The sequence below is a fragment of the Cydia fagiglandana genome, chromosome 5 (genome assembly GCF_963556715.1).
Source record: "Cydia fagiglandana chromosome 5, ilCydFagi1.1, whole genome shotgun sequence".
NCBI lineage: Eukaryota > Metazoa > Arthropoda > Insecta > Lepidoptera > Tortricidae > Cydia > Cydia fagiglandana.
Window position 1 is genome coordinate 13,825,790 of NC_085936.1, and position 23,348 is coordinate 13,849,137.

Here is a 23,348-nt window from a genome sequence, read left to right on the forward strand (position 1 = left end):
GTTGGCTTTTCTCTTCTAAAGTTTGCAGACTTCTGGTACAGATTATCATCCGCAGTATCCACAAAACTCACGTTTTATAATAGACAGCACGGCGAATATGGACCTCCGCCAGCGCGACTTGACGAGCCACGCGAGCACCTTGTCGATGACGGCGCGCAGGTTCTCCGGGTCGGAGCGCATCATGGTGTCGAACTCCGAGTACTTGCCGGGCCGTACCTTGTAGTTGGAAGTATAGACCATGTTGTGTAGTATATATAACTCACGTTTGATGATAGACAGCACGGCGAATATGGACCTCCGCCAGCGCGACTTGACGAGCCACGCGAGCACCTTGTCGATGACGGCGCGCAGGTTCTCCGGGTCGGAGCGCATCATGGTGTCGAACTCCGAGTACTTGCCGGGCCGTACCTTGTAGTTGGAAGTATAGACCATGTTGTGTAGTATATATAACTCACGTTTGATGATAGACAGCACGGCGAATATGGACCTCCGCCAGCGCGACTTGACGAGCCACGCGAGCACCTTGTCGATGACGGCGCGCAGGTTCTCCGGGTCGGAGCGCATCATGGTGTCGAACTCCGAGTACTTGCCGGGCCGTACCTTGTAGTTGGAAGTATAGACCATGTTGTGTAGTATATATAACTCACGTTTGATGATAGACAGCACGGCGAATATGGACCTCCGCCAGCGCGACTTGACGAGCCACGCGAGCACCTTGTCGATGACGGCGCGCAGGTTCTCCGGGTCGGAGCGCATCATGGTGTCGAACTCCGAGTACTTGCCGGGCCGGAAGAACACGCGGGTGATGCCGAACTTGTAGTCGGCCGTGGATAGACCCATGCTGTGCACTATGGCCTGGAAAATAAAATAGATTGTTATGATTTGGTCTACGGTTTAAGAACATTTTAAACCTGTCTTACTTGAATCATTTTGCGTCAAAAACTTTCATTTCGTTCTGAGGTTGTCTGAAAGAGATCGCTTTTTAGCGATACTATCGCCTGTTGTTTACCTTTGCTTGTGTCTGTTTTCTTTTATTGAGGTGTGCAGTTAAGTTTATTTGTATTGTATATTAAGGTGTATTGAATTCACATTCGAAGAATATTGAATTTTTTGCATTAACACTGCACAAATATGTTAAGAAAGTTACACCAAACCAATTTTTCTACGATGTAGAGAAAACTACAGGTAAAATTATGTACCAACAACAATAAATTGTGCCGATTCCATGTATTTATAAGCACAAATAATGTAACCAGATATATCAATTAGATCGGAATAAATTGTTTTTGTACATTATGCGGGAGTCGGGATGGTATTATGTACCTCGGCGAACAGTTTGGGCGAGAGCGTGCGCAGCCTGGGCGGCAGGAACTGGCTGTACATGGAGTAGAGGTCCTGGAAGGGCGCGCGCGACGGGAAGCCGTGCTCCATGAGCTCCAGCACGGCGATGGTGCCGCTGCACTCCAGCTGCGTCAGGACCAGGGAACCCTCCACTCACAGCCCCACCATGCGGGAGTCGGGATGGTATTATGTACCTCGGCGAACAGTTTGGGTGACAGCGTGCGCAGCCTCGGCGGCAGGAACTGGCTGTACATGGAGTAGTGGTCCTGGAAGGGCGCGCGCGACGGGAAGCCGTGCTCCATGAGCTCCAGCACGGCGATGGTGCCGCTGCACTCCAGCTGCGTCAGGACCAGGGAACCCTCCACTCACAGCCCCACCATGCGGGAGTCGGGATGGTATTATGTACCTCGGCGAACAGTTTGGGTGACAGCGTGCGCAGCCTCGGCGGCAGGAACTGGCTGTACATGGAGTAGTGGTCCTGGAAGGGCGCGCGCGACGGGAAGCCGTGCTCCATGAGCTCCAGCACGGCGATGGTGCCGCTGCACTCCAGCTGCGTCAGGACCAGGGAACCCTCCACTCACAGCCCCACCATGCGGGAGTCGGGATGGTATGTACCTCGGCGAACAGTTTGGGTGACAGCGTGCGCAGCCTCGGCGGCAGGAACTGGCTGTACATGGAGTAGAGGTCCTGGAAGGGCGCGCGCGACGGGAAGCCGTGCTCCATCAGCTCTAGGACGGCGATGGTGCCGCTGCACTCCAGCTGCGTCAGCACCAGCGAGCCCTCCACGGCCAGCCCCACCATGCGGGAGTTGGGCTTGATGCAGCGCACGAAGTTCGTGCCCTGGGGACATGAAAAACTATTACAGATTTCGATTATTTAAAACAGCAATGAAACAAAAGAAAAGCTACTTAATTTGGTTCATGAAAGGTTCAAATTAGATAGCAACGAATATGTACATTTTAATGTACATTTAGTGTCAGGAGGATCTTAGTAGTAGCCTATAGACAATTAACTTACGTTCTGCTTCAGCTTGTCCATGAGCTGCGACAGCTGGCTCTGGAACTTGGCGCCCACGGAGATGAAGTTGAGCTTGCCCTTGGCGTTGTTGTTGTCTGTGTTCTGGAACAGCTGCTGCACCAGCGCGCTGCCCGACTCTTGCACGAGGAACTCTAGCGACGCGTGGAGGGCGTCGTTGTTCTTCTCTATAAATTGGCTCTACAAATAATACATTTAATTATTTTAAGGAGTTTTCAGACTATTAAAAAGGTTAACATTGATATGTAAGATAGGTATGAATGTATGCGACTGATTGTAGTGATCATAAGTGCAAATTTGTCATAGAATAAGCATGAAGTTAGTTTTAACACTGATTACATATTTTAATGACGCATTGCAGTGTATGATTCCTTGTGCATCTATCATCTGAAGAAGAGGAAGTAGCTACAATTTGCTACTAAGAACTCAGGAGCTCAGTCCTGGAATGGTAACTTACAGTATTGTAACAGACGGCGCCAGCGAAATGCCTCAGGAGAAAACCTTCGTCATCTCGCAGAGTTCGGTGCGCCTTTAGACGGGAGGAGCGAGGTAGCTGCAATCTAAAAATGCAAAAATAATGCTATATCTTTACACATAGTTTAGAGCAATTATTTGATGAAACCGATGCTGCCAAAAATACGGGGGTGCGGGGGACTAGGTGAGCGAGATCCCGTGCCGTGAATGGTCCGTTCAAAGACACGGACGCACACAAAGACACTTTCGACTCGAATATAGAGTAAAACTACCGTATTTGTGGCAGAGGGGGTAGAGCTACTATGCTCAGTCTGGAGCATTGTCTGTGTCTTTACATATCTCTATAAACTACTTATAAGCTAATGGCGTTATTCATAAACGCGTTACTGGCTTGAATTAGCTATGAGTAGTTGGTCTTTATCTGTCATTTTGACTTATGTATTTGTAAAGGGATAAAACGTAATATAACTAAATCAGGCCCGTAAAGTTTTATGAATAAGGGGGTTAGAGTATATCCCAGTTGCGTCTTAAGACGCTACTGTTTTGAGCCCATGGTAGCTAACCCCCTTTCATGTCCTCCTCTACTTCGCACGGCCTTTTGCAAAACCATTAACGCGTCTATAAATACTTCATTGGTTGTCCCCGTTCTACAGGGCCCAGTAATATTGCCGGTTATCGCAACATGCATACGGTTACAGTTTAACTGCTATGCATGTGATGCTTCAACATATCAAATACGTAGAACAGTACCCAGGTGTCACTTTATCGGTCAACAATAAACAAATTTTGAACAGCACAAACATATTTTCTGAACTAACAACGTGTTAACAACAGCTTACCTCGAGTTATTGGTGCCTAGTTGTTTGTGCACGGAGTGTGTAAAGTGGCCGAACTCTGGCTTGGGTAGCTTGGATTCTTCGTCCAAAAGATGGAAAACGCCGTGGTTCTTGCTTTCGATTAAATCTGCAAGTAAATTTTGTTTTTTAGTAATGGTAACGTGGCCTTTTAAGAAAAGTAGTCGTCAATAAAAAGTTTGAAAATGATGACAATATTTTTTAACGTCAGTGCTAGTTCAATTACACAAACGGGTCTACCGCGATATAATTTCATTGTTTGTGTAATTGAATATGTGTACAAAACGCGAGAGTTTAAAGTGTCAGTGCTAGTTACCAGAATAAGTATTGTTTTTTAGAGATTCAAATTTATAAGAATTATGTTGAGCGCGACGAAACGTTCATGGATTTAAAGTTATGGATATATTCTAGTGCTCATAACAACATTAAAGGGGTGTATTTAGAAATGTCGCTAATCCGTAGATAAAAAAAATCTCTTATTACAGCGGAGGGTAGCAAATCGCGAAAATGTTCGTGCTAGGAGAGTTATGTCAAGAAACACCGTTTCAAAATGAGGCAAGCCTGTGTGAGCCGAGTACCTATGCAGTCCTGGTTGTCGCTGAAGCGCACCTCGGGCACGACGAGCCCCTCGCGCTTGTACAGCTCCTGCTCGTTCTTGAGGATGCGCTCGTTGAAGAACTGCTGCAGCTTCTCGTTGCAGTAGTTGATGCAGAACTGCTCGAAGCTGTTCATCTGGAAGTACTCTGAAACACGGAACCCAATCACTTAAGTGCCCGCGAAGCTTTTTATAAATAGGGGATTTGGGTTGTAGTTACAAACTGTGGCCATTCAGCAAGGACCAATCTTGATACATAACAGAAGCGATTGTAAGTCTTTATGAATTATAGGGAGATTTTTGGAAATTCAGCAGACACAATTTTACGACATAATATGGGCAGTCAGTCACTTTGGGGTCGGAGAAGGTTACCAGACGTCAGGAATTTCCCCTTACCCCCTCAAGTTAGCCCCCTCCCCCAAGGAGGAGGGCCTCCCCACGTCATCATCGTCTCCGATATGAGCGTCAGGAAAAATATTCTCAAAACAGGAATGTTATCACGAAATTCTAAATAGTTATCTGGTAACCCTAGTCGGGGGAGTGTTATATCTTGTTGGAATATCTCACCAAAGCCAGCGATGTCGAGTACTCCGATATAGTAGACCGCGCGTCCCGGGCTGACACTGCTTCGTACGTCTTTAGTGGAACTCTGAAGATCATCAGCCAACTACAGTTGCCTCCAGAAACTCGCGAACTAAATTGACATGAGTTTGACAAATAAAATGATACCAGGAATAGCAAAGAAAAAATAGTCAGGGGTATATGTCGATAAAATGATATCGATAAGTAAGATATTGCACTTACTACCCATGTCATAATTATAAAGGGGTCACAAGTCTCAAACGATTTCGATTTGTATGAATGTGACGAGAAATGTGGTTGATTCGATTGTAAGATTGTGACGTTACCAATCAAATCAGGAGGTGCGGATGCGAAACTGACAAATTTCAATGTTAGTATGCAGGTTTGGGGGCATGTTGTTTATTTCAAGAGCTCGCGGTGGTCGCCATAAATCTTAAACAATTGGTGATTTAATTTTATACAATGTGGCCGGAAGATGAGATTGATCGATAATTAAAGTTAGACCAAGAAAATTCTGCAGCGATTTTGATAGCCCACGTAGTGCAACTATTATTTAATACGGCATATTTTCATTAGAAGTTTGACGTTTAAAATAATACTTGCACTGCGTGGGCTATCAAAATTGCTGCAGACTTTTTTTGGTCTAACTGTATTTAAATTCTGACCTAATTGTCAACTTGAATGTCCAGTTTAGGGACTGGTCTTCTTTACAATAATTACAATCGAAGCAGTAGGGATCACCGAGACGATTTAATTTTTACGTCCACACCACACAAATTATATGAGAGTTCTTATCTTATCTTATTTCCCCATCTGGGTCGGCCTTTTTTTTGTATTTTGAGCCAAAATCACTGTTTCTATGTTATCACCTACTACTTGTTACTCTAGCTGTAAGATTTCCTAACAAACAAAATAAAATAAATATAATAAAATATTTATTTTATTACCTACAATATGTGTATCCAATATCCTTGTATCTATCTATTACTATAAAATTGCACAATTTTCGAAATATGTACCAAGTAACATTTGTAAAATAACTTAAATTACTTATTTAAAGATACATTTTAACTGATCGCGCAACAGTAGCGCCGCTAGCGGTGAATTCTCGCGATATTCTCTAATCAAACTTTTTTGAAAATATCGATATGAACAGCACTGGCCAAACTGTGGTATCATTTGTGCACATTGACCTGTCAATTTGGTTCGCGAGATTCTGGAGGCAACCTTATAACCGTTTAATAGAGAATATCTCACCAAAGCCGGCGATGTCGAGTACTCCGATATAGTAGGCCGAGGCCTGGAAGGGGATGGAGGCGTTGATGCGGTGCACGATGTAGTCGAACAGGCGGCTGTACACCGCTTTAGCCAGCGCGTCCCGGGCCGACACTGCTTCGTTCGCCTTTAGTGGAACTCTGAAGATCATCAGCCAACTATAACCGTTTAATAGAGAATATCTCACCAAAGCCGGCGATGTCGAGTACTCCGATATAGTAGGCCGAGGCCTGGAAGGGGATGGATGCGTTGATGCGGTGCACGATGTAGTCGAACAGGCGGCTGTACACCGCTTTAGCCAGCGCGTCCCGGGCCGACACTGCTTCGTACGTCTTTAGAGGGACCCTTAAAAAAACAAATAAGTTGGATAAAAACATGGACTAGGTATGTCTAACTAAAAGTAACCTTAAGATGAATCAAGACTTCGTATGGTTACATGAAATATTTCCCGTCTCAAGTAACATTTTATTGACGCCAAGTAGCGAGTGCAGAAGTCTATGATGTTACTTGCATAAAAGCGGTTCCCTTCGTACCCCCTCCAGAGCTTTGCATTATCCTTAAAACCAGCGCCATTACCCTAAAACTAAGCCTACCAACGATAAGCAAAGAGTACCATAGTTGCCATACCATAGACAGCCCCCGTAGAGCATTTACTAACTGGAGACGTCATATGGCTGTCATTTTCTATATGAAACAGTCTGCCGATTTTTGCGTGGAAGTCAAATGTATTTCTACATGATTTGTACGTAACGTACAAATAGCCATGTCAGTCCCTACAAAAGTTTGCACAATTGTGCAAGTTTTTCGGCAGAGGGGTAAGCTCTTAAAGGCGACTCCAGTTATTAAATGCTCTAAGGCAGCGCCCCTGGGAGATCAAATACTACATAAAGTTACTTACATAATAGCAGTCCCCTTCATCCCTCCTCTAGAGCTCTGCATCAGCCTCGACACTAGCGCCATCCTGAGCTCCCCACTATCAACTCCAAGCAAAGACGCCGCAGTAGCGAGTGAAGTCTCAGACGTTGGAGTGACATGGCAGCCGCCTCTCGCGCCTCCTTCCTCTTCGAACTGAATGTTGCCGAGATGCAGGACGGCGGCTACTACGGAGTAGACGGATTTCTTCTCGGCGTCTGATAGACCGACGCGGGTTAGGGCCTGCGGAAAAAAGTTTGTTAAAGAAAACATTTGTAAAATACATTGTCACCGGTTTAGATAGTTGCTGTTGTACAATGTTTCTATACCAACGAAGTGGCTGAGGAATACTTGCAAAAGACGAACGTAACATTCAGCCAATATCGGCCGTGCGCAAGTGCAACAATTCATTTTTCAATAATCATTCAATTATTTATCAATTATCATGTCCTCGTAAGATGTGTTATACAATTGAAAGAGTTAAACAAAATTTAACACTTGTAACTTGCACTTGTGCTTACTGTGGCAGTTAGTCTCAGCAGAGGAAAACCTCCAAAGTGACGCTTTTACCTAACCAAGCTGATAAAGAGAAAGAAAGGTTTTTATAATCTTTGGCTTACAGTATTCAAAATGCAAATACATTTTTAAACATTAAAACAACGATATAAGGTATCTCAAATGTTCCCTTAAGTGTGTTGCCTTAGATCGAGAGGTAAGTACCTGGTGGAGAGCCTGGAAGTGGTCGACGTCGTCCAGTATGGGGTCCCGGAGGCCGCCCCGGGCCTGCTGCTGCTGCGACTTCTGCGCGGCGGACAGCTTCTTGTAGTTGAACCGTATTGCAATGACATAAAGCCTGTAAATGGTGAGCCAAGTGTGTTGATGTTAGTACCTGGTGGAGGGCCTGGAAGTGGTCGACGTCGTCCAGTATGGGGTCCCAGAGGCCGCCCCGGGCCTGCTGCTGCTGCGACTTCTGCGCGGCGGACAGCTTCTTGTAGTTGAACCGTATTGCAATGACATAAAGCCTGTAAATGGTGAGCCAAGTGTGTTGATGTTAGTACCTGGTGGAGAGCCTGGAAGTGGTCGACGTCGTCCAGTATGGGGTCCCGGAGGCCGCCCCGGGCCTGCTGCTGCTGGGACTTCTGCGCGGCGGACAGCTTCTTGTCAGACTCCGGCGTCGTGAAGTACTGCGTGCAACCGTTCTTCAGGTACTGGAAATTCACATTCAACGTTAGTTAGGATGGTATTCCTCCTGTCCAATTTATTTGTCCAATGTATATTTTGTCTCAAATTTTGCTTAACGAGAGAGTGAGACGCAATGGCATTGGACAAAGAAATTGGACAGGTGGAATACCACCCTTACATAAACAATTTCGGACATATTACGGGTAAATAAAGTTATAATTTTAGGTATAAATTTTGTTTCAGGCACCGAGCTTAACCATCCAGTTATACCACTTGAAGTATCTCAATGAAAGGTAAACTTACGTGGTAGTCATCAGGTTTGGTGATCTTCAGCGCCGCCCTCAACTCCTGCGGAGCACCAGCGCACAGCAGGTAGAACACGTGGTAGTTCCTCTCCTCGGCACTCTGCGTGCATATCCTGGACTTCTCGAGGAGATAGTGGGAGATGTGCCTACCAGATGATACTTGAAACTGGATCCCGAGCCAGACTTGGGCAATGTCTTGTCATTTACCAGGTTTAAACAAGCCTAATACTACCAAAAGATGCTTCAGATCTGACAGACGTCCACATTACCTACTTAGCAAGCCTCCTTATTTACTGACGCTAGCCTTCACGGCGCCAACTCTAACATCAGTTTTATCTTGACCAATGAATGTATCTCAAAGAAAGGTGAACTTACGTGGTAGTCATCAGGTTTGGTGATCTTCAGCGCCGCCCTCAACTCCTGCGGAGCACCAGCGCACAGCAGGTAGAACACATGGTAGTTCCTCTCCTCGGCACTCTGCGTGCAGATCCTGGACTTCTCGAGGAGGTAGTGGGAGATGTGCCCGCCGACCACTTGGTATTTTGCGCTGAAGTGGACCTCCATGAACTTGCCGAAACGGGAGCTGTTGTTGTTTCGTGTTGTTTTCGCGTTACCGAAGGCTTCTAGAATTGGGTTCGCTGTGGATAGAAGAAGGGAAGGTTAACTATGTGACACAGTATTTCATCTTAGGCAAGGTGTAGGCAAGGATTTACTTTCCATTCTCCTGTAGTACATTCAAGGACTTTCATTTGTATGGTATACCTTGTCACAGTGGCAATCAATACAAAGCCGCTAGGGATCTCATATTATTTTCGCATCGAAGTGGCCCAGAAATTGAATTCCTTAACCGTACATTAATAGAACAGTAAAAGAGTGGGAGTCTCTTCCAATTGCTCCATTTTTCGTAGTCAGTGTAATTCTCTTCTAATTTAAGTGCTGAACAATCAATTAATGCAAGAAATCACTAGCACTTAAACAGCGACCATTTTACACCAGAATATCCTTCATATTTGTTCGTATTTCTTTCATATCTTACCTATCCTGTATACTTCTTGTTTTTCAAAGATTTCCTGAGATACGTAGGAACGCAAAGATACACACAGTTGGGATAAAATGGCCACTCACCGTCTAGAATCTTCTGTTCAACAGGCCCGGCTCCTTTAGCCCACAGGTCGCAAAGATACTTCAATATGTACTTGGTGGATTCTGTTTTTCCCGCGCCCGACTCTCCCGACACTATGATGGACTGCGACTGCTTTAGAGACTTCATGTCGCGAAACGCTTTGTCAGCTGAAATGATATAAAATATACTCTTTAGTTTTCTTTTTCGATGTGGCGCGCGTATAGCTCTTGTGAGCAAGGACCCCGCTAAGGATACGGGCGAGCCTTGCTCAAATGCATATCTGTCGCCAGTTTTCCCTTAGTCGCCTTATACGACACCCACTGGTCGAGATGGGATGGTGCTATTCTTTTCTGATGCCGGCACCACTCTTTAGTAGACAGTACTTAGAAGGAAGGAGTACAATACTTAGTAGAAGGTTAGGTAAGAAGTCAACACAATAATGTAAGTATCAGGAGCTTAAAACAGTAGCATAGAAAATAATCAAATTTATGATGATGATAAATAGTCTTAAAGAAAAACCTCAGTGGAGGTTTTTTCCTCAGTCTTAACTCGACCTTTTTAACAAGGGTCAAGATGACAGACATAGGTATTTATTTACCTAGCAATGGCTAGCAACAACCATACCTAACCAATAAAACTATATTGCTAATTGCTAGGAGTAGTTGAGAGACAACCTCAACCTTAGTTTTTAACGTAGGTAAAAATGTTACTCAAACTAAATTAGTCACGTGAGAAATAAGCTCTAATTGCGATTCAACGGATATAAGTCATAGTATTAGCAATTGTAATTACTGACTGTCACGTAATATAATGCGGACAGAATGCATTTCAATAGCGTTATGGATGCTGATCCATCAATCATATACTAAGACTATTAAGACGTCATACATTATTCATTACACTCGTACATCTTGTAAAATCCGGAGATTTCCGACTAATACATCAATTGTATTATTTGTAATATAAGACTTGCAGCCTGAAGTAAATTTAATATAAATAAAGCCTAAAAAAATACGGTAGGGTAGGCATACGATTGCTAACGCTTAACACATTAACTGCCAGCGACTCCCTAGGGGAGTTCACTGTTCGTAGGCGCTTTTCGCTACATACGGTTTTTCCCGTGTTATCGGCTACGCTCGTAGCGCGTAGCTCGGGCTGGCACTGAATGTGTTAAATGGAGCATTTTATATGAAAAGGGACCTTATCGTCGGTGGCGCTTACGCCGCGCAACGTCGCGCGACATTGTATTTATATCGGAGCATCGTTAATAATGGCGTAAGCGCCATCGACAATAAGGTCCCTTTTCATAGGTAACGTCACAAATATTAAAATGGACACCGCATCATACAACACCTGCCTACTTCCTACAAGTTTTTAAGTATCATGCATGATGGATGGGTTTTAAGGTGCAAACCCATTTTGTAAGGCTCGGAACTCTGGCATTTTAAATTGGCCACGCGTTGATTCAATTCAAAATAGCCAAGCCAAACCAAATGGCCAAGTTCGAAACAAATCGAGAATAGCGGGGTTTTAACTTCAGTACCACTTGGTTCGGATCCCGATGAACTTAAATGATCTTAGAGATCGCACTTAAGCGATAAGACCGCCTGTTGTTACCTCTATTGTTTTTGTTTATATTATTGTACATTTATTGTAAACACCTGTACAATAAAGAGTATTGTATTGTACTGACCGATGGCAAAAACGTGCGGCGGCAGCTCTCCCAGCGACTTGCCCTGGTAACGCTTGATCGTCGCCGAAGAGTACATGTCTGGTAGGTCGCGGTACGGGTTCACTGCCAGCAGTATATTCGCTACATATGTCTGGAAACGAAATTTCTCGTATAATGCCAAGGCAAGCCCAAAAAACCGCTATAGATTTAAGCGCGATTTCGACGATGCGAGAATTTGCATGCGAGTTTCATACCATTGCGGGTTTTTATCGGACACTTGAATTGGACGTAACCAACAGTCCGCATCAATGTAACTAAAATCGCATGCGAGTTCGCGCGCCGTCTACATCAGCCCTTAGACACATTTAGGTGCACGCTCTTGACACTATGAGTACTCGTAGAACCAATGTTGTGAAACAGTAAGCAAAGTTTCTGAATATCAGTTGATGTTTAACTTAAGTTTCTGATTCGGATAAGTAGGCTATAACGTGGGAGGAGATGTGAGAGAACTTGATGATTAGCATGCATCATATATAATTAACAGTTTAGACTAGGCGTCCATTGTTCTTGGCTCTTTGCTAGGCCAAGGCGGTTGAAAAGTTTCGCAATGTTGAAATTTCTGAATAAAGTCGACATACTTTACTCCAACAGAAAATAACTAATTTGCAAGACCGAAGTGATCCCATAAGTGTTCCGTGAACAAAGTTTTGTACGGAACATTAATAATTGGTAGGTATTTTATTAAGGAATGTATTATATTTTATTGCAATACAATTAAATATCTCTTAATTTATGTGATCAATGTAAACAATCCAAGTCCCGCGAGACGCCTTAATTTTTCAATATCTAAATATTGAAAAATTAAGGCTATACTGTATTAATAAATATTCATGCAAACAACAGCTGCAACGATCAATAAATCCCAAGTGTAACCGTCAAGGTGAGAATATCCAAGCAATATGACTCATAAGATAAAGATCTATTGTCAACGTTTATTTCGTAAAAATGAGTCTTGCGAACAAGTTAAGACAATACTTACGTATATTTTGTTCTTTTTGTACCGCTCCACCATGTTGTTCAGAAGAGTGGCCTCGTTGAGAAACATCAGTTCGCCTGAAAATGGGAGATTAAAACAGATTAAAAATTAAAAATTTTAATAAGTGTCGCCATCTCATCGCCCGGATTCTCGCTAATTTCAACTCAAGTAGATACTGAAGTCAGTCAGTCAGTAGTTTACAGGGAGCATTACATTACAGTTGACCATTAGGCGGTTCTGGCGGTTGCACAAACATCACCTCAGACGTCATTATATAAAAATAGATCGGGATCTCTAGAAGAGTGTCGTATGCATAATTGTTAGACCGCAGTTTGACTTCTGATCCTTATAGTAGGGCTCCTAGGCTACAAGAAACCTGATGTTGCCGGGCTGAAAAGTGGTGCCGCTCCCCCTACCACCCCCTTGAAAATCCCCTATAAAATGTTCATAGTCTTGAAAGATTCTAATGGTTTTAATTTATTTTTAATAACTTATTCGTGTTAAAATAAGCTGCTATAACATATACCGTGATATATAGAATAGTTTGACGGAGCTGGTTTGACGGCCGAGTCTTAGCGAGGTCGTCAAGTAATAAGTTTTAGGAGCAGTTCATTTAAAGATGGACTAGTAAAATAATTTACACACTACAGGGAAGTTAAATCTATATTAGTTTTTATTGAATAACTATACAGGTAACAAAATTATGATAAGGACCATACAGGTTAACCTTTTTGTAAGTTTTTCTTTAAGTTTTTCAAATAATTTCTTCTGTTCTAGTACTGCTTATACGACGTTATTGTAATATAATAAAAAAGTCAAAAATAGGTGGAGCGCTCTTTTTTTACTGATAATATTATAAACACAATTTATGAGAGAAATCTCACTACTTATGAAGTGGTACTAATATTATTACCACTGTCAATTGTCATGATAATTTTGATGCTAAAACTCACATTAAGTACCTACCTAAGTAAGTATGTAATTTATTTTTTGTATTTAATCAAGAGATTTATGATGGGAAGAGGCCATGGCATGACAATGGTTCCCTGGAAGCTGGGTCGACCCCTCGTCTGGGACGCCACGTGCGTGGATACGCTCGCGCCGTCCCTTCTTCATGGGACCTCTTCCAGGGTTGGCGCCGCTGCCGATGCGGCCGAGCATCTCAAGCGGCGCAAATATGCAGCCCTAGATACCGGCTGCATGTTTGAGCCGTTTGGGGTGGAGACGATTGGGCTGTGAGGTCAAGGCGCGCACAGCGTTTATAAAGAGTTGGCCAGGCGCCTAATAGACGCAACGGGTGTCCGGAAGGCTGGAGCTTACCTCGCCCAATGCATTGGCGTTACCGTTTAGATCGGTAACGCCGCCAGCTTTCTGGGCACCCTACCGGAGGGCACAGACCTTAGGCCAATTTCCAATATAGGTTAAACTTCCCTGTAGGTAGTGTGAAAATTATTTTACTAATCCATCGTTGAACTGCTACTAAAACTTATTACTTGACGACCTCGCAAAGCCTCGGCCGTCAAAAACAGCTCCGACAAACTATTCTATATATCACGGTATATGTTATAGCAGCTTATTTTAACACAATTAAGTTATTAATTAATTAAAAATAAAATAAAACCATTAGAATCGCTCAAGACTATGAACATTTTGTAGGGGATTTTCAAGGGGGTGGTAGGGGGAGCGGCACCACTTTTCAGCCCGGCAACATCAGGTTTCTTGTAGCCTAGGGGCCCTACTACAAGGATCAGAAGTCAAACTGCGGTCTAACAATTATGCATACGACACTCTTCTAGAGATCCTGATCTAAAAAGTATAACAACAGTACTGCCAAAAGGTAAATATGACCTAATATTTGTGTTATAGAGATTGGTTTCTAAAAAGTAATCGACATCGGTGACAGGCTGGAGTTCCCAGTCCTCAAACTTGCGACGAGGATGCTTGTTGAGTCTATCAGTTCCTAGCTATCCGCTGATTAAGTCACGCTACTCACCGTTTTGGCAGGGTCTCTTGCGGGGAAGGCATCTTCAACGCTGCAGACGGGACGAGGATGCTTATTATCCAGGGGCAGTACATCCACCTCCTCAACTATCAGCTCCTATCTTCCCGCTTGTCAAGTGAACACTACTCACAGTTGTCATCGACGTCTTTGGCAGGATCTCCAGCGGGCATGACATCCTCAAAGCTGCACACTCGACGAGGATGCTTGTTATCCAGAGGCAGTACGTCCACCTCCTCGCCCATCAGCTCCTGGATGCGCGCCAGGACGAACCCGTCCGTGGGGTCGCGCACCCACACAAGCTGCTTGTCCATCATCGTGACCTGCAACAACAGAAAATGGTTACAGTACAGCCCCAATGCTACTAAAGAAGTCATGGTCTACGAGTATTAAAGTAGGGTAGACCCAATCAATTCCGAATATTTCTACAATCTTTCGATCAAGAGAAATTCCAACTACGGATTAAGCTATTACTGAGGCTATTACGTGATATACCGATCGATTACCGCTAGAGCACCGTTTCGGATTCAATGGTTTTGAGTTTTGAGAATATTAGAAATATGAACTTGAAAGGACTATTAGGTAAAAAACGACATTTTCACGTCGTTAGAATCATCTTCACTCTGTTAGAATCTGTAGTTAGATAAACAACATCGAAAATATAATAGTATGTGTCATAATTACAAATTGCCTAATATTAAGCCACTTCCTACCTCTCTCTTTAGAAGCTAGCTTTATAAATACATCAATTAATAATCTCTCTTTATCTATCTTCCGAAAGTGGGTCTTGACTTTACTAACCCAGAAGCATTATTCATATTCAGAGTTCAGACTAAGTAATTAAAATTACATCACAGCTCGCATGAAGCGTCAAGATGAACCGTATGAAATCAGACTTAAACATAATTATGTATAAACATTCTATACCTTATTGCAAAGGAATAAGATGTAATGTCTTTATTTTGATGTAGGAAGTGCAACACATTAATAACAGTCTAATGAACACGTGTTATACCACTTGAAACATAACAGTGATTGATAAACATCTTTATGGGTAGGATGTTTATTGTTTGTATACTTAGTGATGGACTGATGGTATTGCAACAAGAAAATACATTTCTAAAAATCTTAAGAACACTGATGTTTTGATATCAATTAATCTACCGAGAGCACATATTATGAATTAATTTACTGCATTGATAATCTTGATTCAAGCCTCTTATCGCAGCTATTAAGTACAAAATACCTAAAACTACAAAAGAATATTGTATACTTGAATACTTTACAAAATATAAAAGGGTGACCTCGTATTTAATTAAGCCAACAGAACATTGACTCAATCAAAGAACTAAACTGTGAATGTCCTGAAGTTACCTATGTTTTAATTTAGTTAGGACATATAACATGGCAAAGTAAGGGAAATATATACCCACTTTAATATTGATCCAAAGCAGAAACGTAGTTATTAGCGTAGGGTGCTTTGAAAAATGTATGTTAACAATAAGTATAAGCTACCTACCTAACTGTTTGTGATTTTGCTGGCAAAAAAAACTTGCGAAAAAAACTTACACTGAGATACTAAGCCCGATGTAATTCCGCTAGAATTAACGTACGATTAACTCACTTTCGGACCTAGCGAGCATAACCTACACTTTCAAAATGACGTAAGGAGGGTCCGTAAAAACAGGCGCCTCGTTCCGCTAGATGGAACGACGGAAACAAAAACTGTACCGGTAACGTTTCGGATTGCAGCAAGTTCAATTAAAAGACCGTGACACCAAGAATGACGTCTAAAGGAAGAAAAACCTGCATTGGTAATCCAAGTCGTATCAACTAAATTTTGTGAACCTAAGTACTTATTAACATTCAAAATTCAGCCGTGACAAACAATAAAAATAATAAGAGACTCAGAGCCTATACTCCCTATACCTATAGTTCGTTTTTTTAGCATTAGAAATAAGGTAAACAATCTTGATGTGTCTTTTAATTGAAAAACACATTTAAAAAATATGTAACAATTATGAATCTAATACAATCATTTATATTCTTCTGCTATCATAAGTAATAGTTTTTGATTTTTAAAAAGCGTTTTTCAATTAAAAGACATCGCTTACCTTCTTGCAAGTTCTTTCTAATGCTAAAAAAACGAACTATACCTATATTAAGTTGTCAGTGAACTTGAAACAATAGACACTTACAGTTTTACAGCAAACTCAAATGTATCAGATAAACCCGCATCCGCGCAATTTCGCGAAACACTAGATTGGACATAGCTAATGCGGTAAACGTGAGAACAACAATGATGTAGAACTCTAGAACATAACAAGCAATATTACCGGTACTTACACAAAATGAGGGAACAGAGTGAGCCTCAATTGACTTGAAGACGGAATTTGTTTATAATCAAAAGCAAGTAAAACAAACAAACTACATAAATCAATATCAGGATCAGCAGGAAGCATCGTGATTTAGTAACAAATTGTTCATACAAAGCAATCCACTTGGTAATTTGATACGGGATTATTCACTACACTAATTCCCTACCCACCGCGTCCTACAAATTAAGGGTAGCTGTAAGACTTCCACCAAACGACACAGTTCCCAACGCTGAGCTGCTTCCGGGACAAAGCCGAGAAAATTGTCCGAAACATTACGTAGAAAATCACAAAAGGTATACGAGTAAACATGAATAGCTGCTGGCGTGGATAAACGAAGGGAATTATTCGATGCAGCGAGAAGAAACGAACAGGAAAAGCGAATGAAAGCGCAAACGAACAAAGACCAAAGACTGGCTGCCGTGGAAATGGAGACAAATTACTTGCCATTCTAAATGTTGTAAGTACATACCTACATATTATAACGGCGCCTCTAGCAATTTGAGGTATTAAGCCATTACGTTGATTATTGACTAGTCAATGGTGGGTTACAACGGATGGATAACAACCAACCTTGATATGATATATTATGATTATAAGAATTGACTAAATCATTAATATGATATTAAAGTCGCACCTTTCACTCGATCTTATCCGAAAAACATTATTGGATATTACCAATGACTTAAATTGTAGATGCTGCTTAGTTTTTAAAATACGAGCAAATCATAGTCCCAAACTAAGGGCACTCACTTAACGTCAAAGAAACTGTTATTATCAACAACACTTTACTGAATCAAAACTGATACTAAACTTAAAACGGATATTACCGCACTAATAGATAGGAATCTAAATGTGGTCGATAATATGAGTACTCATTATCATGGAAAATTCTATAAAACAGCGTTGAGAATCAATTAGGAAAACAAACAATAAGTCATACAATTTGCGATCTTGACACTAATTATTATACACAAACTATTAATAACAGGCATTTAATTTGGAGACCAATTAACTTCCATAAAATTGGTTTATATTAAAAATACTTTAATTGTTTATTAATTGTAAAGAAAGGTATTATACAATTGTTCCTTTATGAAAGCAGTAACATATTAGGAACTTACAAGGATAACTTTTTAAAATCAAAATAGGAATCAAATTTTGCACAAGCAATAGTCTTATATACTATGTTATTAATTAGTCTTAAGAGACTGTATTATGATATGAAACGGAAAGAAAGATTAGAACGGGGTTTTACATGGAGATTGCGACGACTTTTGCAACGTAACATACAACTTTTTCCAGGCCTAGAAATATTATAACTTGCAAGAAAATCGTACCGCTACCGTTCCTATTTCATTGATCAAACGTTGTAATTGTAACGTGTTTTCACAAATAAACTGCTACTTCATCCTCGGGCTTGTAGACTCGTCGCAGAAATCGTTTGAAACGCTCCAATGAAAGTAACTTTATAATCCTGAGCCGCGGCAGTAGCTCTTAATGAGTTGAAATAAGGCCATTATGTTGTGTAGGTAGTTAGTCTAGAGATCATGCGGTGCAATAAGAACGTGACACAATCAAGCCGTTGATGAAAGCTGCGTTTTTGCTCATTTATCCTTATGAGAATGAAGCAGCGCAGCGCTGGGGATAAACTGTTCATACTGATATTGGTTTAATTATGAACACATGATTTTGCACTGCCTTTGAGTTCATTTTATTATTATTTACCCATTTTTGTGTTTGTTTTACAATAAATACGCTTTTACAGATTTCACTATTAATAAACAACAGGACAGAATGTCATTTTGACGATGACGACGACGTTTGACGTAATATAATCACGAGTTTTGCCGGTAGTTTTCCTTGCCTAGAAAAATGCGGTAGTTGTAAAGAAATAAAAGAAAGAATGTTACCAAGTCAAGGTGTCAACACGATTAGCAAGTAGGTGCTACGCTATAATCCCTTGAATGAGAAGCAAGACTAAAACAGAACATAATAAATGCTATACTCGTAATCCTTCGATTTAAAATGTTGGACTTCAATGACCATGGAACCTGCAACTAAAGCATACCAATAATGGCATATCAATTACCTCAAAATACCAACATTACTTACAGAACAATTTTATGCAAAATCAGACCGTACTCCAAATTGAAGAATTTCATTGTCATGGAAAAATGTTCACTAGGATTACTAGAACTCATTTATAAGTACGAAGACCAGCAGAAGCGGAGGCCAGGCAAAACACTACTTTATACCTAAAACTGGTTAGGAAAATGTGGGCGGTACATGTTCGTGTACTTGCATTGATCTTAGTCTATTAAATGCAGTTGCGTGCACTTGCATTTGAAGGGCTTATTCTAAAAAGGTCAGATCTCTCCTGTAATCACGTTCAATAATTAAACATCTATTGGGAGGCAGACCATTAAAAATTGTGACCGATTAAAATTATTATTTTGTACGAAAGTTTATGGGCTTTCTTCATCCTAACGATTGATTTAAGGGAAAACCTAAAATATGAAATAAGTAAAGTCAAAAATACAAAATAAAATACTGTATACGCTTTCGGCTTTAGAGATCATAGAAACAGGTATTATAAGCACATAGATAACAATGTGATGTACGAAAACAAGATAATTAGTCCAAGTAACAAATTCATCGAAACTTGTAACCCAAACGGCTGTGCCAACCATAACATTGATGAGTCACACAATTCCATTTGCACTCGGCGGATTCACACGAACATAACCAACACAAAGTATCACGAAGAACCTAATAAATCATGTCGGCGACCTCTGCCTTTTTAGACCGTGTTCGACAATGGTTCCTCGGACTTACGAAGACCCTTTCATAGATACTAAACCTTATCTTCATACATCTAGGGTTTACATTTGCATGATTGGACAAATCTGGTCAAGTCGTACATTAGGCCTGACCCCACGACCTCGAACCGTGCCATTTCAGAAAATAGGACCACTGACCGCACCTATACGCTTTTACCGTGTCAATTTTCATTGTCCCATCATTACCTTCGCTATTCTTGGATGTCACGAGTCACGACTTGCCCTTTAACATATATTAGGCTTAATTTCTACGGTAGACTCTCATGTTGACATTAAAATGGGCCTGTAATTATAGTAGAGACATTTTCGCATAAAAAGCAGCCAATATCAGAGGATCGCATCTAACAACACGTGGCTGTTTTATAGACGAGCTGGCATTTTTAAATTGGCCATCAATTCTGAAGATTAGGTACCTAGAACATCTATACTTCCTTAGATATTAGTTTAGATTATAGACGCAGGCGATCGCAACAGCGAACGGGTTCTGTTAACAGGTTTTCTAGGCAGTAATTGGTTGTAGTTAAATAGAAAATAGAGTTTTAAAGTCATCCTTTAAGTGCAGAGCACAAGGTCCGAATTCATACTAAATTTAAGTAGAAATCTGAAACAGTGTTTGTGTAGTTTAATTATGTTCGTTGAGTGTAGCAAATCTGGGTTGGTAATGCCTGTAAATCGCCGGAAAGCGAATGATTCACATTCATTGACACGCCAGACATCTCCGAGATCTCACGCAATTGCTCCTCTCTTTGTCTGGAATGACACATCGAGATGAGAACGCTGAAATGGGTTTGAAAGGCCGGTGTGATTAAATAAATTATTGTAATTATGACGGTATACAAATAAATCATTAATTCTAGAGATCAGAAGTTATAACTCATGCAATTTAATGATGTCGAAAGTCACTCAAGTAGTTTAATGCCCAGTTACCTCGTCTTTATAGCTGTAATGGAATTGACAACCCCACATTATGGTGTAGATACAGATGGTTCGTGTAATGCGTGTGTAAATATAAATTGCGTACTGCAGGTTTTTGAATTACTTATAAGCCAAAATAATACTCCAAACTAAAGGGATCTAAGATTAACAAGGAAAAGGTTGGACAAATTATGTTAAAATTGTAATTTTATGTGAATCATTACTTATTTAATCCATGTGTGGAAAATGTTCCCAGTTAAATGCTTTTATGGATCCTTAAAGTGAACTTTTGACCGTCATGAATGTCATGATCATATATCATCTTTCCTCCTCTCACTCTCAGCGACTTATTCAAAAAACTAAAATTGACAACAAGTGCATATTGTTCGCATAATTCGCATTTCGTCTACTTACTGCAGTAGGTAGAGTAAGCAGTAAAATACCATAATACTGTTTCGTTTACCTACTTCTTACTTCATTTATAAGCCTAATCCGGTTAGCTTACTCGTAGCGTACTTATTACACGTTCACTTCGATTAGGTACTTGGTTTTAGAATAAGTATTAAAACTGATGGAGCTAATTGCAGCAAAAATCGACGGGACAAATAAGAAGGATATATCTAAAGAAAGATAAGAGAATAGAGCCCAAGCGTTCGCAGGTTTTTAGAACTTAGGACGTTCAATCATTTCAGAAGTGAAGATTTGACATGTCTTTAGAAGTATTTTTATGTATGTATATAATCTAGTTAGTGATGTATTGAGCGGGTACGTTATTCTTATAAGGAGAGTAATGTTGAAGTCGTCAGAGATATTTTTATGCGACATACGATTCATCTAATAAGTGATCTCACCTTGGTCTTAAACAGTTTCAACTGAAACTGTAAAAAAGTGTAGTAAACCAATCGGAATGTTGAAAACAATGGCGCACAATTAGCCGGTCTTTTATCTTATCTCCAAGCAGCTCCAAGGCTCGAAGCACAATGAAAATTCTTGCTCTATTTCCATGTCGACACTTCGTGATGAAACGGTGTGAGACTGGATTTACGATTCCTTGCGAATAGTATTGTAGTGTTTTAATGTAACTAAATAAAGTCACTATAGCGAATACACGGTGTCGCAGTGAAGTGTCTGAACAAAACAATGATCCAAATAGTAAGGAATATTTCATTAAAGACACAGTTATTTTAATTGTTTCTTTTAGGATATAATAGGTCTCATTCATGTATTATAGACAATTATTAAATTGTTTACGAGACAGCGTCATTAGTCTGGAATCATTAAACGTTGAACCGTTTTTATGATTACTTTTAATTTTTGTATTAAAATGCCTCTCGGCTTCGGAATACATGATAAATCACACGCACCGATAATAAATCACAATCTTAAATTATACGAGATTTCCTGAATAGTCAACGCTTTTCCTTCCTGAAGCCAATTTGCTTTAAAAAGAAAAGTAAAGGGTTTGATAAAATCTCTGTAACTGCATTCCGTATAAAAATAAAGTACTTATCTGTGTAATGCTATGTTCACAGACCATTGTTTCAATTGTAATAAAGACTTTACATATCACTGGCATGCTAGGCATATACAAAAAAAACGGCGTAGTGTTGAAATATAAGTATTTACGCAATTGTGCACCTTATTCGATTGCAATAAGATTAAGATAATTGTACACGGAATATGATTCGAGCGTAGGAGTCGGGCACCTGCCTCGACTTATACAGGCATCGTTGAGAATCCAGTTCTTATTGATCCAATTAAACCTTGAACTTGCTGGCGTGTTAAACATATGGTTTAATTATCCGGCTCTTGCCTACAGAGGCATAAAATGCTTGATTGATTGTGTCTGTGGTTTTTCACCCGGGAATTTAAAAGTCAACTGGATTACAGGATATGTTGTAAAAATTAGGAAACGCACACACGCAGAGGAGACGCAATCACATTCATTGTGAACAATGTAAATACCACACCCACTACTCCAAAACGGTGTATGAAATACCAGTATGCGTAGATTATAAATATAAAAATAAGAATAAATAATACCCTAAAGTTACAACGGAATCATTGTCAAGTAATTAAAAACAATTAGGGTAACTTTTTATATAAAATCTAGGTTACGCAATATCATAGGCGACCTTCGCAACTCAAACTAACAATATCTTAGAAAACATTGTTTTGGCTAAAATCGCATGTTGCAATATAATAACTTGTAAAATTACCACACCGTTGTCGCAAACCTACAAGCGTAAAATCCTAAGTAGGTTAGTAAGGCCCGAATCAATACTCAATTTACTTGCATACAAATGCAAAAACAATTCGAAAATGGCATATTGGCATAAGTAATTATGTCCTTATGTATTATCGTCACGCGATACAATGCGCAACACAAGTAAGTAATCGTTACGTTACCGTAATATTAGGAAAACGGCGTAAACTATAGAATAATTAATGATTCTCAAGTCCTTTTCTACTCAATGTCAGCGTAAAACCATATTTTCATGACGTAACACGTTAGTCATCGTCTTCAATGGCAAGGTGAGTGATAAGGGAACTGGTTTGCCGGGCACCATTTCCAACCGGTAAACGGCTGGCCATCACAATTCTAAAATACAGTAACTGTGTATACCCAGATAGGTGGTTACTTCATTTTACATTGAGGCAGCTCGGAAAACACGGTCGCTGCAGTGACCCATGCAACAACGGTAAAATTGAGAGAATGCTTACCGTTCATACGGAACTGTCAAGCTTCTGCAGATATTTCAACAGATTTAACTGTACATAAATGTTGCAACGCGACTTACAATGCTGATAACCTTTTTTGCGAAGTCAT

General features: G+C 40.7%; 1 protein-coding gene across 1 annotated transcript in view; it reads right to left on the reverse strand.

Annotated features, from left to right (window-relative positions):
- Positions 1-23,348, reverse strand: part of LOC134664566 (myosin heavy chain 95F) — a 52,811-nt gene that overhangs the window by 14,215 nt on the left and 15,248 nt on the right. The window contains exons 2-15 of the mRNA XM_063521280.1: positions 14,519-14,708; positions 12,390-12,463; positions 11,372-11,501; positions 9,681-9,845; positions 8,931-9,193; positions 8,127-8,276; positions 7,055-7,311; positions 6,344-6,501; positions 4,283-4,447; positions 3,690-3,813; positions 2,834-2,936; positions 2,359-2,556; positions 1,957-2,181; positions 648-855 (exon numbers count right to left, since the gene is read on the reverse strand). Coding sequence (XP_063377350.1) covers positions 648-855; positions 1,957-2,181; positions 2,359-2,556; positions 2,834-2,936; positions 3,690-3,813; positions 4,283-4,447; positions 6,344-6,501; positions 7,055-7,311; positions 8,127-8,276; positions 8,931-9,193; positions 9,681-9,845; positions 11,372-11,501; positions 12,390-12,463; positions 14,519-14,702 — 2,404 coding nt within the window. The 5' untranslated portion in view covers positions 14,703-14,708. The remainder of the gene's footprint in view (positions 1-647; positions 856-1,956; positions 2,182-2,358; positions 2,557-2,833; positions 2,937-3,689; positions 3,814-4,282; positions 4,448-6,343; positions 6,502-7,054; positions 7,312-8,126; positions 8,277-8,930; positions 9,194-9,680; positions 9,846-11,371; positions 11,502-12,389; positions 12,464-14,518; positions 14,709-23,348) is intronic.